General features: G+C 46.4%; 1 protein-coding gene and 1 long non-coding RNA gene across 5 annotated transcripts in view; one reads left to right on the top strand and one right to left on the bottom strand.

The window, feature by feature from the left end:
* Positions 1-19,009, top strand: part of FIRRM (FIGNL1 interacting regulator of recombination and mitosis) — a 926,412-nt gene that overhangs the window by 805,588 nt on the left and 101,815 nt on the right. For all 4 annotated transcript variants that reach the window (XM_063940283.1, XM_063940285.1, XM_063940284.1 and 1 more), the window contains one exon: positions 11,014-11,094. In XM_063940283.1, the coding sequence (XP_063796353.1) occupies positions 11,014-11,094 (81 nt within the window). The remainder of the gene's footprint in view (positions 1-11,013; positions 11,095-19,009) is intronic.
* LOC134957994 (uncharacterized) overlaps positions 1-19,009 on the bottom strand; it is a 250,730-nt gene that overhangs the window by 167,966 nt on the left and 63,755 nt on the right. The window lies entirely within an intron of this gene.

The raw sequence follows: 19,009 nt of genomic DNA, 5'->3' as shown, positions 1-19,009 counted from the left end.
TTTAAGGCAAAAATAGGCTAAAAAGCCATCATGCCAGTATAAATAATAGTGCAGGGACCGCGCGCCATTAAGGGGGCGGGGCTTCCCGGAGAGCGGGACCAGGAAGCAAACAGCACCATTTTTCACACAGGGCTGCTGCTGAACACTGCACAGAAGCTGCTCCTTAAGGAATCCACTAGAACCACCAATAGTACTGGTACCAAGTGGGGTTTTAGACCGGAGGGGAGCATAATAACGGCAGTTACTGCTGTCTAGTGCAGTTTACTGTACTTTGCAAACATTACATACATATAACCCAGCGGAGTGCGCTCTAGCTGAGGTAGTGTGCTGGTCCCATTCTCTCCCTGTGTCTCCCCATTTCTGGGTACGGGTCACTGCTGTATAGGGGTGTTATATATAGCTGTAAGGCTTTAAGACATATGTAGATATATACATATATATATATATATATATATATATATTATGGTCATTTTATAGATATATATTTTTGTGTGTGGTGACACAGCAACATGACTGACAGCAAACCATTGTGTATTTCATGTAACATGTATTTCACACCAGCCTCACAAGGTTCCCTGCGGTGTACCCAGTGCTCGATACCCTCTCAGGGTGGCAGCGGAGGGCCTGAGTGGGTGGAGACTTTTAAATCAATGTTTGCTAATATAAATGCTGAATTAGCCACTGCTAGGCAGAAACAGCAAGCCTTAAGACAGTCCATAGACACTGTTATGTTTGCTGTAAAATCTGACCTCAGACATGCCCCTCAGCCTCCGCTGAAGGTCGCGCTTAAGCGCACTCTCCCTCAGGTATTGCAGTCGGATTCTGAGTCTCAAGATGTGGGAGAGGTAGAGGTGGAGGAGGAAGGTTCCTTAACCTCAGGGGTGGAAGCCCTTATTTATGCTATCAGAGAAGTGCTTCGTATTCCTGTTAAGGAAGCAGATCTGGGGGAGGAATTGCATTTTAATGTTAAGCCAAAATCCTCTGCCACATTCCCGATGTCAAAAGAATTAAACACCCTAGCTAAGGAAGCATGGCTAAACCCTGACCAAAAATTTGTTATCCCTAAAAGGGTGCTAAACTCCTTTCTCTTACATCCTAGTGGATACTGGGGAATACTAGATTACCATGAGGTATAGATCGGGTCCACTGGAGCCTGGCACTTTAAGAAACTAATAGTTTGTGCTGGCTCCTCCCCTCTATGCCCCTCCAAGCAGACTCAGTTTAGAAAATGTGCCAAAGGAGCCAGGTGCATTCTGTTGCTCTCCAGAGAGTTCTCTTCAGAAATTTATTTTAGTTTATTATTTACGGGCACACTGGTTGGCACCAGTCTGCCTGCATCGTGGGACTTAAGGAAGGGGGAGATCGAACCATCTTCCTTAGAGTTAAGGGTTCGTCATCCAAGCTGACAGGACACTGAGCTCCTGAGGTGATTTTCTCACACTCCCAGAGGGTGAGCCCATGCCGGCAGCATGCCGCCACCCCTTAACAGATGCCGAAGATAGGTGCGGTGAGTGTTACACCGGGGACCCGGTTAGCGGGTCCCCGGTGCATGATAGCGGCATGAGGGACAGTGTTCACCCGGCTCCGGGCTGCAGTGCACACTGAGTACCCAGACTGGCAACCGTAAACGGGGGCTAAATACTCTCGTTTTACACACTCTATAAGGAGAGCCAGTATAAAAATACTACCGTGCGCCATTATGGTGGCAGGGCTTCTCGGAGAGCAGGACCACAAGCCAAGCTGCGCCATTTCCTGCTGCTGCTCATGCTGCACGTGGAGACTGTTCCTCCAAGACCCACTGAATCACCATTTTAAACTGGTACCAGGGGGTTATAGTGATGGGGAAGCTCATTATCAGCGGTTTACTGCTGTGTAGAAAATTACACTCAGAGGTCACCCAGCAGGGTGCTGCTCGGTCTGTGGTGTAGTGTGCTGTTTCCCATATCTCTCTGTGTCACTCCATTCAGGGTAGTCTGGGTTAGTGTGTATATCTCACTAATACTGCAGTGTTTTTCTTACTAATCTGTGTACTTTCTGCTCAAGCATGTCTGCTTATAAGTCTTTGTGTACTTTATGCAAGGCTAGGTTTACACCTTCCTCACAGGGATCACTTATGTGTACCCAATGCTCAATTCCTTCACAAGGTAGTGATGTGCAGGCACCAGAGTGGATGGAATCATTTAAAACTATGATTTCCAATATTAATTCAGAGTTGGCTACGGCTAAGCAAGAAAGGCAAGTCCTGAAACAAACTGTGGACATGTTTATGGTAACTACTGCCAACCACAGGCAGGCTCTTCAGTTGGTCTCTCACAAATGCACTCTCCCTCAATTGTTACAATCTGATACTGAACTACAAGAGCTTGATGAGAGAGAGGCTGAGGTGGACGAGGATGATTCCCTGTTCCCGGGTGTTGAAGCTCTCATTTATGCCATTAGAGAGGTGCTTAACATCCCTAATAAGGAGGAAGAGCAGGCAGAGGAATTGTATTTTAATGTGAAGCCAAAGTCTTCTGCAACCTTCCCGGTCTCTAAAGAATTAGATACCCTGGCCAGGGCAGCATGGATTAATCCTGAAAAGAAATGTATTACGCCTAAACGGGTGTTAAATTCATTCCCTTTCCCTACAGAGGATAGGAAAGTCTGGGAAACCCCGCCGACAATGGATACCTGTGTCCAGGCTGTCACGTAAGATTGTTTCACCTGTACCTGGGGCTGTTTCCCTTACAGACTCAGCTGATCGCAAAATTGAAACCACTCTTAAATCAATTTATACTGCAGCAGGTGTAGCCCAACACCCTACTATAGTGTGCGGCTGGATTTCTAGAGCCATGGTAAAATGGTCTGATGAAATTTTGAAAGGGTTGCTCACACTTCGTCAGGAAGAGATAGTTACATTACTACAACACATCCAGGATGCTGCAAACGTTGAGTGAGGCTGTTAAGGAACTTAGTATCATTAATGGCTATATCACTGCTATGGCAGTATCGGCTCGTAGAGCCCTGTGGCTGCGTCAATGGTCAGCAGATGCTGATTCCAAAAAAGGAGTTGAAAACTTTCCTTTTACAGGTGATGCCCTGTTTGGGGAAGAACTGAACAAGTGGATATCTCAGGCAACTGCAGGTAAATCCACATATCTGCCGTCTGCTCCGCCACCTGCCAGGCGTCCCTACTCTTGACCCTCCCTGCAGTCCTTTCGGGTGGCCAGATTCAGAGGCAGGGCCAGAGGTGCCTCCAATACTGCTAGAGGATCATGCGGTAAGTCCCGTAAACCTGCTGAACCTGCAGACCAGACTTTAGGATCCTCTTCCACGAAGCCCTCCACGTGAAGGTTGGCCTCTAACAGCAAGGCGACTTTCAGGTAGGTGCTCGCCTTCAACACTTCGCCCACAAATGGGCAGAGTCCTGCCGGGATCCTTGGGTGAGGGACCTCATATCCCAAGGATACCGGCTGGAATTCCAGGAACTCCCTCCTCTCAGATTCTTCAGGTCAGGCTTACCAGCTTCACCTGTAGCAAAAGTTACATTACAAGAGGCCATACAAAAACATCTTTCAACAGAAGTCATTGTTCCGGTCCCCCCTTAGCTACAAGCAAGAGGATTCTACTTGAGTCTTTTCGTGGTTCCCAATCTGGACAGAAGACTGTCATGTTGCTAGCATTAGCCTCCGCCAGACGTGTTTCAGAATTGGGGGCCTTATCCTATAAGAGCCTGTATCTCATTTTTCTCCGGCAGGGTACACAGGTTATCCACAGGATAACATTGGGATATGATGAAGCGACAGCGGATTTGCAACAATCGCTCAAAGCTTTTCGGCCTCCCAGCATGCAATGGGCAGTCCATATTTCCCCGCCTCCTGGCTCAGGCAAATCAGTCTAGCAGCCCTAAGCTTTCTTATTTTATTTTTATAGTCTTTACTATTTTTTCTTGAGTGATCTTTCTAAAAAGCGTCTTATACGTACCTTAGAAAGAGTCGCTCCAACAACTCCCCGCCGGGTTGCGGCAACGCTTACCCACGAGTACAGTGCTGTTTTGGCGGACGTCTGTATCGGATATACTAGCAGGTCCAGCAGACGTTACCAGTCTAGGGACGGAGCACAGGGAGAAGGTAAGTCATCAGTTCCGCTAAGAAGGGGAATACGGACACAGCCACACTGTTTGGGAAGAGACTACCACACAGTCGCTGACGTGGCTACCACTGCGGGTGCACCAGCGCTAGGCATTAGGGATTATAGACTCCAGGAATAGTGTGAGGCCGCGATCCCTAGGGTTGATGTCAGCAGTGAGGAGTCAGACGCTCTCCTGGTCGCCATTTCGCCCGGTTCATGACCAGTTTCTTCCGAGTCTCCCGCTATGAACTGTTTTCCCGCTTCCGTCTCAGATGCTGTATACGAAGGGGGCCCAGTTGCAACATTGGCGGCTGTGTGACTGGTGCATCTGTGTTCACTATAGGTTTATGGAGCGGCAGTGTACACTAGTAGCGTCTGGATCCACTCAGCGTTCACAAACGTATTGATCGGTCCTGGAAGCGGAATGAGTCTTTCTGTATCCCACTCAACTGAATATGGGTAATACAACGCTAATGGGGTCATTCCGAGTTGATTGCTAGCTGCCGTTGTTCGCAGCGATCAGGCTAAAAATCGGCATTTCTGCGCATGCACCGCATTGTGCACGCACGACATACGGATACAAAGGCCTTTGTGGTTTTGCACAGGTTCTAGCAACGTTTTCATTCGCACTTGCGGCCGCAAGAAGATTGACAGGAAAGGGGAGTTTCTGGGTGGTAACTGACCGTTTTCAGGGAGTGCTTAGAACAACACAGGCGTGCCAGGGAAACCGCAGGCGTGGCTGGGCGGGTGTGTGACGTCAAAAGCCAACCCTCCAACGTTAGACTCATCGCACACGAAGAGTAAGTTCAGGGCTGGTCTTGTTTTGCACAAAATGGTTTTGCAGGCACTCTGCTGCACAGGCGTTTGCTTGATCCCCTAAGTCTCTATCTACCTTTTGAGTATGAATAGTTAGATAAGTGCCTATTGCATATGAGTCTGTATACTATTACTGTGGTTCTTTCGCTATGCGGTAGCTCTGTTTAAGGGAAGGGGGCCCTAATTTGCACACCTTAATTAGGCAATGAGGTGCTACTCTGCTTGAGACTTAATACAATGTACAGAGGGAAAAAGTAGCAGGTGCACTGTCTCACACTAGCTCAACCTGTAATAACCAGAGGCACTTAGCATATTCCTGGCCAGGGCTTTGAGCTTACCCACCGCATCAAGGTAGCCTCTCATTGGGTAAGTCCCTAACACTAACTATAGGGGTTCAGGTCCGGTAGCTCTGTTTAAACATGATTCAGTAATAGGTTCTCCTACATACTTGAAATGTATTTGTAGTTGATGATGTTCTCATATTGCTTATTATACTAATGTATAACGTGACTGACTGCTAGTGTGATTGCTGACTTTACTATATATCCTGTCAGTTTTTTTCTATTCCGATCCTCAATGCTGGTGCATAGCAGGCTAGGGTCGGATTGTATGTCACTTTAAAAAGTTTAAAGTGATTACAGTCACAAATTGTGTAGTACACTGGAAGTGTTGATTATTTATCATCTCTAAGAGTGGCAAAGGTGAGGAATATATACTCACAGCAACACCAACACTCATATCATGTTTGTCTTGCAAAGCTGGGTTAACCTCTCACGATCTGGTTCAGGATGGTTTGTGTGCAAATTGTTTTAGCTTTAACCAGGGTCTCCTGAAAAATACAAAGTAGATTCAGGTGCAGGTTGATCCACCTTGGGCTATGTTTGCACAGACATTATCCAGTATAGCGGAACGGATAATTCCAACTCCTGTACCAGGGATAGGTTACACGATTAACCCTTACATGCAGCTTCCCACCTGCAGTTTATTACTTCCAGCATCAGCCTCTCAAAAGAAACAAGCTGAGAAGCCAGTGGTAAGTAAATCTTCATCCTCACAGGCTGCACATGTTTCAGATGAGGATTCATCAGAGGATAAAAGCTCAATAAATTCTGCTTCGGCATAGGAAGAGGAAGATCTCTGCTCGGTTGATATAGCTGAGTTAATTAAAGCAATTAAAGCCATTCTATCCTTAGAGTATTCAGCAGAGCCTGTGTTAAAAACCAAGGCACCTGTGTTTAAACGTCCTAAAACAGTTAAAACTGAGTTTCCGTGGTCAGATCAGCTGACTGAAATCATGGAAGATGCTTGGGCTACACCCAATAAGAAATTTAGAATTCCTAGTAAATGGAATTCCAATTATACTCTTCCAGCTGGGGATAGTTTCAAAAGGGAGATGGCTCCCAAGGTAGATACGCATGTGGTTCGATTAGTGCAAATATCTACATTACCTCTGCCTTCAACATCATTAAATTATGTCACGGATAGGAGAGTGGATGGTTTTTTAAAAACAATTTTTTCCCTGTCTGGGGCAGTCATAAGGCCAGCCATGGGTTCAGCTTGGATGGCAAAGGCAGTGGCTGCCTGGGCTGATGCATTGGCGGGGGATCTTTCAATGGCATCTAGAGAGCAAAAATGTCATATACACATACAAAACAGGCTGCGATGTTCTTGGAAGAATCAGCATTGGATATGGGTACTATTGCCTCCAGGGCATCAGCGTCAACAATAGCTGCTCGTAGAGCAGTTTGGCTACGTACGTGGAAAGCTGATTCAGAATCTAAGAAGGTTTTTGAATCTTTGCCTTTTTCTGGAGATACTCTTTTTGGTAAAGAATTGACAGATATTTTGGAGTCAGAAGCAGACTCCAAGAAGGTAAAGTTTCCTTCCACATACAAATTCAAACCTAAAGTTCCAGCTTTTTCGCCCTTTCGATCTCAGGGAAAAGCTAAAGGAAAAAGTGATGGCAGGCAGCCTCAGTACAACAAGTCTGGTAAGACTAAAAAGCAATGGGCTACCAGAGGACCGGTTGGTAAAACAGAAACTAAGCCATCAGCCTGATGGTGCGGGCCTCCACCTGGGGGATCCCAGGGTGGGGCGCGCGACTTCTTCAGTTTGCACAGATCTGGCAGCAGTCTACCACAGATGCCTGGGTGCAGAAAGCAGTATCTCAAGATTATGCTTTTGCCTTCAGGAAGCACCCTTGAAGGTTTTTTTTTGTACCAGCCTTTCTTGGGTAGAGACGAAGGACAGGGATTTGCAAGAGGCAGTTCAGAAATTGCTTCAGTCAGGAGTAATCATTCCAGTTCCTCCTGCACAATGATGACAGGGTTTTTACTCCAACCTGTTTCTAGTTCAGAAGCCAAATGGGTCATTCCAGCCCATTCTCAATCTCAAAGTGCTGAACCAAATACATTTGGGTACCTCGGCTTCATATGGAAACTTTACGTTCCATCATTTTGGACATGGAGCCAGGGGATTATATGGTATCCCTGGTTATCCAGGATGCTTACCTACATGTTCCTATAGCACTGTCCCTTCAGTGCTATCTCAGGATCGCTATCCTCCAACAGCATTTCCAGTTCAAGGCCCTACCTTTCGGGTTAGCCACAGCCCCCAGAGTAGTTACCAAAATTATGGTGGTAATGGCAGCTTATCTCCGCCAGCAGGGTATAATCATTTTTCCATACCTCGACAATCTGTTAATCCTGGCACAGTCTCAGGAATTGCTCCTAAATCATCTGCAACAGACAATAACGTGTTTGCAAAGGCAGGGGTGGCTCATAAATTGGGCAAAATCGTCTCTGTTTCCATCACAGCGGATGACTCACTTGGGGACAGTACTGGATTCAAGCCTTCAGAGAGTAATTTTACTTTGAACAAGATATCCAAAGTTCAGTCAAGTATTCAGGAGTTGCTACACAGTCAAAAGGTATCCATTCACGCAGCAGTGCGTGTTATGTGATTGATGGTGTCAACATTCGACATGGTGGAGTATGCACAGTTCCACTCGAGGCCTCTGCAGCATCTGATCCTTGCCAAATGGAATGGGTTGCATCAGATGATAAAAACGCAGACTATGGTCCTTACGATGGAAGTAAGAAGGTCATTAGCGTGGTGGCTACAGACATCCCATCTGGACAAGGGGAGACCCTTTTGGATATCAGATTGGGAAATTCTGACAATGGATACCAGTCTCCAGGGCTGGGGAGCAGTGTCAGGCAGGTTTCGTGTCCAGGGGCAATGGACCAAGGAAGAAGATTGCCTGCCAATAAATATATTGGAACTTCGGGCCATATACTTGGCACTGATTCAGGCAAAGGACATTCTTCGGGGAAAACCAGTTCAGATCTGCTCGGACAATGCGATGGCAGTAGCGTACCTCAGCCATCAGGGAGGAACTCGCAGCCAAAAAGATATGAAGGAGGTAAGTCACACACTAAAGTGGGCAGAACTTGATCATCCAGACTTGTCCGCAGTGTTTGTTCCAGGAGTCCTAAACTGGGAAGCGGTTGTTCTCAGTCGACACGCCATTCAGGAAAGCGAATGGGCTCTTTACCCGGAGGTCTTCCAGACTCTACTAGACAAGTGGGGGTTGCCAAAGAGAGATCTCATGGCGTCCCGTTCCCACATACGGGTCAAGAACAAAGGATCCCAGAGCGATCTTTGTGGATGCCCTGTTGGTGAGATGGGAATTTCATCTGGCTTATGTGTTTCCTCCAATCGCCTTATTACCCAGGGTCGTGAGAAAGATAAAGCAAGGAAAAGGTGCCATGATACTAATAGCTCCGGCTTGGCCCAGAAGACATTGGTACACAGATTTGCAGAGAATGTCGATGGATGCTCCAATTCTGCTCCCTCAACATTCAGATCTACTGATACAGGGTCCTTGTTATCACAGACATCTGGATCGACTGTCTTTGACTGCGTGGCTCTTGAAACCTCTATCCTGAAGTCAAGAGGATTCTCACAACAGATAATTCAAACTATGCTCAGAGCAAGGAAACCTTCCTCAGCTCGCATTTATCACCGAATATGGCAAACCTATATTCATTGGTGCAGTGAATGGAATATGGACCCTATGTCTTTCAGAGTTTCCAGGGTCTTGGCATTCCTTCAGGCAGGAATGGATACAGGTTTGAAGGTGGCTTCCTTGAGAGTGCAAGTGTCAGCATTGTCTGTATGTTTCCAAAAGAAAATTGACAACTTACAGGATGTGCGTACTTTTTTCCAGGGAGTGCTGCACATTCAACCTCCTTTTATTCCTCCTACAGTGCCTTGGGACTTAAATTTAGTCCTAAAGGCCCTTCAAGTTGCCCCATTTGAACCACTTAATAAAGTGGATCTTAAATGGTTGACAGCTAAAGCTCTCGTCAGCTAGAAGAGTATCAGATTTAGGGGCATTGTTATGTCGTCTACCATTTCTGATGTTTTATCCAGATAGAGCTGTTCTTAGAACTAGATCTGGGTATCTTCCCAAGGTGGTGTTTAAATTTCACCTTAACGAAGAGATTGTAGTCCTGGCTTTCCAGAAACCTGGCCTTTCTGCGGACGATGCATCGCTGGACGTGGTTCGTGTCTTAAGGATCTACGTGGATCGTACCAGTGCCATCAGAAAGACAGATTCTCTCTTCGTTCTCTATGGATTTCACAGGAGAGGATGGCCTGCTGATAAGCAGACACTGGCAAGGTGGCTTCGGATGACGATTTCAGAAGCATATTCTCAAGCTGATCTCCCTGTTCCGGCTAATGTCTCTGCTCACTCTACTCGTAAGATAAGTCCATCATGGGCAGCACATCGTGGTGCTTCAGCAGAACAGATATGCAAGGCAGCCACATGGTCTTCCATTAACACATTCATTAGACATTATGCCATGGATACCTTTGCCTCTACCGACGCTGAATTTGGGCAAAGGATTCTCCTGTCCAATCATGCAGACGTCACAATGTCATGCAGGGTTGGTAACTCCAAGAAAAAGTGGCTATTGAGGGTGCAGCATGCACGTCTGGTCGGCACTGCCGCTGTGATTCTGGCTGTAGGGTGCCCATTTCAGGCACCTTGCTGGCCAGAGGTAGGTACAGCGGGGTAACATTGGTGCCATTCTCACAGTCCTGCTCTTTGTGCAACGGCACCGTTCACACAACACTAGTTAAGTCCCTGGATATAGAAACCAGAATCCGGTGGGTCAAAAACTTAAATTATTGTGTTGCTGAACCTGTGCAATTGGAGATATTAATAATACACTGTTATAAATTGCCAAAGTAGGGAGTGATTATCCCAGACTGCGTGGATCTGGATATTTCTAATCCTTGTGCGCAGTTGTCATAAAGATGTTGCGGGGACCCGTGAACCCCTTTTTTATGTTATCACGGGTGGAGGCAGCCAAGTGTGTTGAATTACTGCTCCCTGAACAATAGTTAGAGCGCAGGGTCCTTCCAAAAAAATTCAGGGATAAAGTGAAGTCCCTGACACTTGAGAACACATACTGTACAGTATGTTACATTTTCATCATCAGAATTAAGTGATTTTATCAACTTTTTTAAACCATAAATGACTGTATTTCAGTATAATGTAGAAACATGACCAGTTGTACAGCTACAGGTTGAGTATCCCTTATCCAAAACGCTTGGGACCAGAGGTATTTTGGATATCGGATTTTTCCGTATTTTGGAATAATTACATACCATAATGAGATATCATGGCGATGGGACCCATGTCTAAGCACAGAATGCATTTATGTTTCATACACACCTTATACACACAGCCTGAAGGTCATTTTAGCCAATATTTTTAATAACTTTGTGCACTAAAATAAGTGTGTGTACATTCACACAATTCATTTATGTTTCATATGCACCTTATACACACAGCCTGAAGTTCATTTAATACAATATTTTTAATAACTTTGTGTATTAAACAAAGTTTGAGTACATTGAGCCACAGAAAACAAAGATTTCACTATCTCACTCTCACTCAAAAAAGTCAGTATTTCGGAATATTCCGTATTTCGGAATATTTGGATATGGGATACTCAACCTGTATAGCTCTTCTTTGATGTTTTTATTATCCAGAAATGTTTGCTTTTATAGGAAACAAGACATGAAGAAATTGTCCCACAAAGTTTGAGTACCGAAGATACCAAGAACCATGTTATAACTTTTTTAAACAAGGTATTTTTTCTCTGTTCCATTTTCTGACTATTTAGGTAAATTGAACATAACAATGCTAATGAATACATTATTATAGTAGCATTCTGTATCCACCAAAACAAGTTGTTTTTTTCTGCTTTATGGCCAGAAGTTGTTTGATCATTAATGACTGAAACAATTATATATTTATTTTACGTCCTAGAGGATGCTGGGGTCCACATTAGTATCATGGGGTATAGATGGGTCCACTAGGAGCCATGAGCACTTTAAGATATTAAAAGTGTGGGCTGGCTCCTCCCTCTATGCACCTCCTACCAGACTCCGTTTAGAATTGTGTTTTTGTTTTATTAGAGCATTAGGTTACAGGAAGGCTGCTGGCAGCAGCCTTCCTGCTTCGTCGGACTTAAGGGGTGGGGGTGTAGGAACCAACTCTAGAAGTATGGCGGCACAAGGGTGGGAGCGCAGCTGTGACAGGCTGCGCTCCATGAAAGCTCAGCAACACTTAGCGTAGGCGCTTGGAGGGGCGTCCTGGGCCAGCGCGACACCCTAAACTGGTCAAAGTAGCTAACGGGCTAATCCCGCTGTTAGCATAGTAAACGTCCGGCCAGTATAATCAAATTTGTGCGGGAAGCTACGGGGCTTCTCCTCAGAGCGGATACAGCACTCGCCAGCACCATTTTTCTCCCTGCAGACATAGAAGGAAGACGCTGACAGGGAGCGCTGACCCTCCACATAACTTCAGTTATCCTCTGCGGTACCAGGGTGTTATAGACAGGGAGGAAGTGTATTGTCAGTACTAATTAACCTATTCAGGCTAGTTAGTTAGCGCCGGGCTTTTATCATAATAACTGCCCACAGGGGCGCTGGGTGGCTGGCTCCTTAGACTCTGTGACTCTCTGAAGGTACTCTGGGGGGAAACTGTATCTGACATTTTCCTGTGTGTGTGTATATCCCACATTACCATGTCTAAGGACTCTGTGTCCTTTGCTGCAGAGTGTTTATCTTCTCCTGAGGAGTCTATTCCATGTACTCAGGACTGCAATATACTGTCTCAGCCTTTGGAATCTGAACCCCCATGGGTGGCTTCTTTAAGGGGAATGATATCCCAGATTTCTACAAGGGTGTCACATACTGAGAAAGAGACGCAGTTTTTGAGGAAATCTGTGGAGGGGTTACAATATTTGGCCCCCACTACTTCATCAAAAACCCCACCTACATACCCGCAAAAGCGTACAGTTGCCCAGATAATGCAAGCTGACACTGATTCCGACTCTGATACAGGGGAAGGTGATGGGGATATGCAAGGGGGAATGCATCCCTTGCGAAAGGGGTGCAACTAATGATTGAAGCCATTAGGGATGTTTTACACATTTCTGAGAAAGTACCTGAACAGGTGGAGGAATCTTATTTTGCAGAAAGTAAGAAATCTTCACTTACCTTTCCGGTTTCCAAGGAGTTAAACTCTTTGTTTGAAAAATCCTGGGAAAACTCAGAGAAAAAATCCCAGATCCCAAAAAGGGTTCTTATCGCTTTCCCTTTTCCTGAAGAGGATAGAAAAAAGTGGGAAATACCCCCTATCGTTGATGCTTCTGTATCTAAGTTGTCAAAAAACCTACACTCAAATCACTATACACAGCTACTGGCGTAGCTTTAGGGCCCACTATTGCTTGTGCATGGATTTCTAAAGCCATAGTGAAGTGGTCCGGCACATTGCTAGAGGACTTAGATACTATGGATAGGAGTGAAATTGATTTGTTCTTACGTCACATACAGGATTTTGCGGGGTTCATGGTGGAGGACCTTGGCAAGCTGAATGCACGGGCTACTTCTATGGCGGACTCTGGCTACGACAATGGACTGCGGATGCAGAATCCAAGAGAAGCGTGGAGACCCTACCCTTCACAGGTCAAGCTCTGTTTGTGGATGCATTGGATGCGTGGTTCTCCACGGCAACTGCAGGTAAGTCAACCTTTCTTCCCTCAGCAGCACCACCGGCTAGGAAATCTTATCCTTTGCCTACACTGCAGTCCTTTCGGACCGCAAAATTTAAAAAATCCAAACCCCCTCCCACCACCTTTAGAGGATGTCGGGGAAAGTCCAGAAAACCTGCACCATCAGGTTCCCAGGAACAGAAACCAGGTTCTGTTTCCTCAAAATTGTCAGCATGACGGTGGACCTCCCAGCCTGGAGGTCGGGTAGGTGGGAGCGAGACTAAAAGCTTTCAGTCACGTTTGGACGTCATCATGCCTAGACCCCTGGGTAAAAGATATTGTTACCCAGGGTTACAGGCTGGAGTTTCAAGAGCTCCCACCTCACAGATTCTTCAAATCAGGCTTACCAGCTTCACTGACAGAAAGTGCCATCCTACAGGAAGCCATTCAAAAATTGGTTCAAACAAATGTCTTTGTTCCAGTTCCACTTAACCTGCAAAATAAGGGTTATTATTCAAGCCTGTTTGTGGTACCGAAACTGGACAGTTCGATAAGGCCAATATTAAACCTAAAGTCATTGAACCCCTACTTGGGGGAATTCAAATTCAAGTTGGAATCTCTGAGAGCGGTGATCTCAGGTCTGGAGGAGGGGGAATTCCTAGTATCCCTGGATATCAAGGATGCATACCTTCACATTCCGATGTGGCCGCCTCACCATGCTTATCTCAGATTTGCGCTGCTGGACTGTCACTATCTGTTCCAGACACTGCCTTTTGGCCTATATACAGCACCGAGGGTGTTCACCAAGGTCATGGCAGAGATGATGCTACTCCTCCGCAGACAGGGTGTGAACATAATTTCATATCTGGACGATCTGCTGATAAACATCTTCCAAGGAGAAGATGTTGCAGAGTATTGCTATCTCAGCTCGGCTACTCCAGTATTGTTTGGATCCTGAATCTTCCAAAGTCACATTTGGAGCCGACAAAGAGACTGTCCTTCCTGGGGATGATACTTGACACGGAAGTGCAGAAGGTGTTTCTACCGGTGGAGAAAGCGTTGGTGATCCCATCAATGCTCCGGGAGCTTTTGAAGCCAACCCGGGTATCGGTTCATCAGTGTATTCGCCTTCTGGGGATGATGGTTGCCTCCTACGAGGCTCTTCAGTATGGAAGATTCCATGCAAGATTTTTCCAATTGGATCTCCTAGACAAGTGGTCGGGATCACACCTTTGCATGTACCAGCGGATACGCCTGTCGCCAAAAGCCAGAATTTCACTCCTCTGGTGGCTCCAAGCTTCGCACCTACTTGAAGGCCGCAGGTTCGGGATTCAGAACTGGATCCTTCTATTCACGGATGCAAGTCGAAGAGGTTGGGGAGCTGTCGCCCAAGGGGAAAAATTCCAAGGAAGGTGTTCCAGTCAGGAATCTCTCCTTCCGATAAACGTTCTGGAACTAAGGGCCATTTACAACGGCTTTCTTCAAGCGGCACATCTTCTGCAAAATTAAGCCTTTCAGGTTCAGTCGGACAACGTCACAGCGCTGTCCTACATAAGCAGACAGGGCGGAACGATGAGCAAAGCTGCGATGTCAGTGGTAACATGAATCCTCCTCTGGGCAGAAAAGCATGCGGTGGCGCTGTCAGCAATCTTCATTCCGGGAGTGGACAACTGGGAAGCGGACTTCCTCAGCAGACACGATCTCCATCCAGGAGACTGAGGCCTCCATCCGGAGGTGTTCGCAGAGGTGACAAGCCGATAGGGTGTACCTCAGATAGACATGATGGCCTCTCGCCTCAACAAGAAGCTTCGGAGGTACTGTTCCAGGTCGAGAGACCCACACGCAGTGGTGATGGACGCACTGGTAACTTCGTGGACGTATCAGTCAGTGTATGTGTTCCCTCCACTTCCACTCATCCCAAGGATTCTCATGCTCATTAAAAGAACAAGAGTTCAGGCGATCCTCATTGCTCCGGACTGGCCAAGACGGGCTTGGTACGCGGATCTTCTGGAATTACTGCTGGAAGATCCGAGGCCTCTTCCTCTTCGCGAGGACCTTCTCCTACAGGGGCCGTTCGCCTATCAAGACTTACCGCGGCTACGTTTGATGGCATGGAGGTTGAACACCAGATCTTAGCTCGGAAAGTCATTCCGAAAACAGTCATTCCTACCCTGATACAGGCTAGGAAGGGAGTAATGTCAAAACATTAACATCGGATTTGGAAAAAGTATGTGTCTTGGCGTGAATCCAAGAAGTTTCATGCTTTGGAGTTTCAACTAGGATGGGTTTCTCCTCTTTCTGCAAGCAGGTGTTGATGTAGGCCTACGCCTGGGCTCCATAAAGGTCCAGATTTCGGCCTTGTCCATTTTCTTCCAGAAACAATTGGCTGCTCTCCCTGAGGTTCAGACATTCTTGAAAGGAGTTCTGCACATCCAACCACCCTTCGTGCCTCCTATGGCACCGTGGGATCTTAATGTGGTACTGCAGTTCCTGCAATCAGATTGGTTTGAGCCTTAACAGAGTGTCGACGTCAAGTTTCTTACTTGGAAAGCGGTCACACTGTTGGCATTGGCGTCTGCTCGACGAGTGTCGGAATTGGGGGCTTTGTCATGCAAGAGCCCCTATTTGATTTTCCGTGAAGATAGAGCTGAGCTCAGAACGCGTCAGCAATTTCTTCCAAAGGTTGTGTCAGCTTTTCATATTAATCAGCCTATTGTGGTGCCAGTGGCTACTGGCTCCTCAATCACCTCAAGGTCCTTGGATGTTGTGATGATGTGATATATGTGAAGATAACTTCTCGTCACAGAAACTCGGACGCTCTTTGTCCTTTATGATCCCAACAAGGTTGGGTGTACTGCTTCTAAGCAGACAATTTCTCGCTGGATCAGATTTACCATCCAAAACGCTTATTCTATGGCGGGATTGCCGCGTCCGAAATCTGTTAAGGCCCACTCTACTCGTAAAGTGGGTTCTTCCTGGGCGGCTGCCCGGGGTGTCTCGGCTCTTCAGCTTTGCCAACATCTACTTGGTCGGGGTCGAACACGTTTGCTAAGTTCTACAAGTTCGAAACTTTGGGCAATCTGTTCTGCAGGAACCTCAGCACTCTCCCTCCCGTTCTGGGAGCTTTGGTACATCCCCATGGTACTAATGTGGACCCCAGCATCCTCTAGGACGTAAGAGAAAATATGCTCGGCGCCCGCCCAGTGCTTCATGTTCTTGCATTGTTACTTGGTTCAGTTGTGAGTTCAGCCGTTGCTGATTCGTTCCAAGTTGGTTAGCTTGGCTTTCCTTTTGTTGTAAGTGTGAGCTGGTGTGAATCTCACCACTATCTGTGAGTTTCCTTCTCTCTAAGTATGTCCGTCTCCTCGGGCACAGTTTCTAGACTGAGTCTGGTAGGAGGGGCAAAGAGGAGTCAGCCCACACTATTAATCTCTTAAAGTGCCCATGGCTCCTAGTGGACCCGTCTATACCCCATGCTAATTTTGACCCCAGCATCCTTTACGGACTACGAGAAAAGGATTTACCGGTTAGTGATTAAAATTCAATTTTTTGTGATGAATTGGTTCCTGAGTAGTCAGTCACTCATCCCTTCCGTTGCTGACCTTCCAAACGCCAGCGCATTGCAACAACAAATGCTCCATGTCATTGAATTATTAGATGCAATGTTACCTCTGTCTATTTGTAGCTTACATACAGTATAAGCTGCTTCTAGATCCAAATAGTGTTAATGTTTGTTCTTCCTCTCAGTAATGGGTTTCCATAAGTGTAAAACATTTTGTTTATTTAAAAAGGTGACACTTTAATTTTATAGCATATTAGAATAAATATCTTTTATGGGCATTAGATTGGGGGGAAAAATGACAAACTCACAAAATAATTCCAATATTTATTATTTCATAAACAATCCTCTTAATCATAGTTATAAGGAGCAAGTGACTTCTGTTGATTAAAAGGGGATAGGCGAATGGTACTGTATTCCTACTGATCCTAGTACTGACTGCACTCAGGTCCGTTTTAGAACAACAGTTCAGTGATGTCCCCACCATGGGCTGTAAAATCTCCTAGTGGCCACACTTGATAACTGCATGTCAGGATTTCTGTGATTTGACTCTTATACCCCTTTTCCACTAGCTAAAAAAACACTGGTAAATGCACGGGGGCGCGCATTTACCCATGTTTTTTGCTATTGGAAAAGGGTCCCTCTGCAAAAACCCGGATCAAGTCACCCGGGAATCCTACTCCGGTAGCTACCTGGGTAGGACACGGGAATGATCCGGGTAGGGTTGTAGTGTAAACGGAAGTAGTGTCAATTCGACACGGCTCCCGTTTACACTGTATGGAAGGGCGGCGCTGGGAGATCATGTGATCTCCCAGCGCAACCCCTGCCGCGTCACCAGACCGTCACCAACCCGGCAATATGCCAGGTTGGGTGAGTGCAGTGGGAAAGGGGACTCTGATGCAGGTCGCAGCCGAGTAGCTCCCGTGTCAGGCTCCCGGCTGCGAACCGCATCAGTAGTGGAAAAGTGGTATTAGTTTTCTGTTGTCATATAATGAAATCCGCAAATCGAGAATAAATTAGGTGTGGGGTTTTTTTTCATTGTTTTTTTAAGGATGTATTAAAATTCTACACGTGTCATGGGCTATTATGTCAAATGTAGTCACTTAGCACATAATGTTGTTTGCAGAGAGTGTTAAATGCCGCTCACAGCTCCAGTCTTTCTCACTATAACTCCGCCCCCATGCTCAGACAGGTCAGTTTTTTGTATTGTGAAGCTGGATGCACCTTTTTATAAGTGGCTGCTCTTGCAGCCCCAAAGCCTTTTCCTCTGTTAGACTCCAGCTCCCAGGCTCTAACATTCCCCGCTGGCACTGAAACTCCCGCTTGGCCACTACCTCAGACTGGTACTTGCGGCGGGTCCCACACACAGGTGACTAGCACAGTTGCTGCTGGCAACCCCCGGGTTGCGTGGCCGGCCATCGGGGAGCAGGTAAGAGGGTCCCGGTCTCTTGGAACCACTCGTAAATTGCTGTCCACCATGCGTCCCAGGAGGTGGATGCAGGTGCTGGCTGAGGACACTGGTGCCAACCAAGGACTCCACTAGACCACCAGGCATTTGTGGGCACAGGTCATGTACTGTTTTACCAGTACTGGTGATTGAAATGCCAGCATAGGGGAGGGAGCGCCAACCTGTAGTCCATCCCCCAGCTTGGGACGCCAGTTTACCGCGGACTTTCCACCATTTATCTGCAGCTCCACACCCTCCTCCCATCAGAGACACTGGCAGCCATACAGTGCAAGAAAGCCAGGTCTCCAAGAACGCTGGTTCCAGTCTCCCTGTAAAAATGTCTCCAATGGGCCAGGTTTTTACACTCCATTGTATCTTACGTGCTGACAAACAAAGCCGAGTTGTTAATAAAGTGCTCATTGCAGTTATACATTGTATTTCTCTGCATTGTATGTGACTTTTTCTAGTTTCTGCTGTCTGACATTTCTATCCTTAGCTTTACATATATTTTATATCTATCCCTATCTTTTTCCTCTGACCTGTAAAGGACCAGGTGTTTTCAGGGATAATCTTTATACAGTTTCAGCGTTACTGATGGACATTGTCACATACTAGCTACCACACCCTTGTTGTATACTATTGTGTGTGTGGTTGACTCCATATTACTGCAACTATGTCTGCTAAAGGTAAAAGTCGCAAACAGCCTGAATCCCCAGTATTGCTGTAGTTTAAATTTGCTCCGCAGGATTAACTGCACAAGATGTGGTTCAGGATGGACTCTGTTTAAACTGCTATGCACCCCCTACCCAGTACACATCCTGAGCACCTACCCAAGAACCCCCATCAGCTTCTTTCACTTAGTTACTGGATACCTTGGTTGATCCGTTAACACCCCCTATATTGCCACCACCTAATATTGTCCCTGTGGCTAACCCATCTTGGGTTGATATCCTGAATACTACAGTTCAGTGCTTAGCCCAAATGTCTCTAGCATTACAA

This window comes from Pseudophryne corroboree, chromosome 9 (assembly GCF_028390025.1).
Source record: "Pseudophryne corroboree isolate aPseCor3 chromosome 9, aPseCor3.hap2, whole genome shotgun sequence".
In the NCBI taxonomy this organism is placed as follows: Eukaryota; Metazoa; Chordata; class Amphibia; order Anura; family Myobatrachidae; genus Pseudophryne; species Pseudophryne corroboree.
The sequence above is the reverse complement of the archived record's forward strand: the minus strand, read 5'-3'. Positions and strand labels throughout refer to the sequence as shown.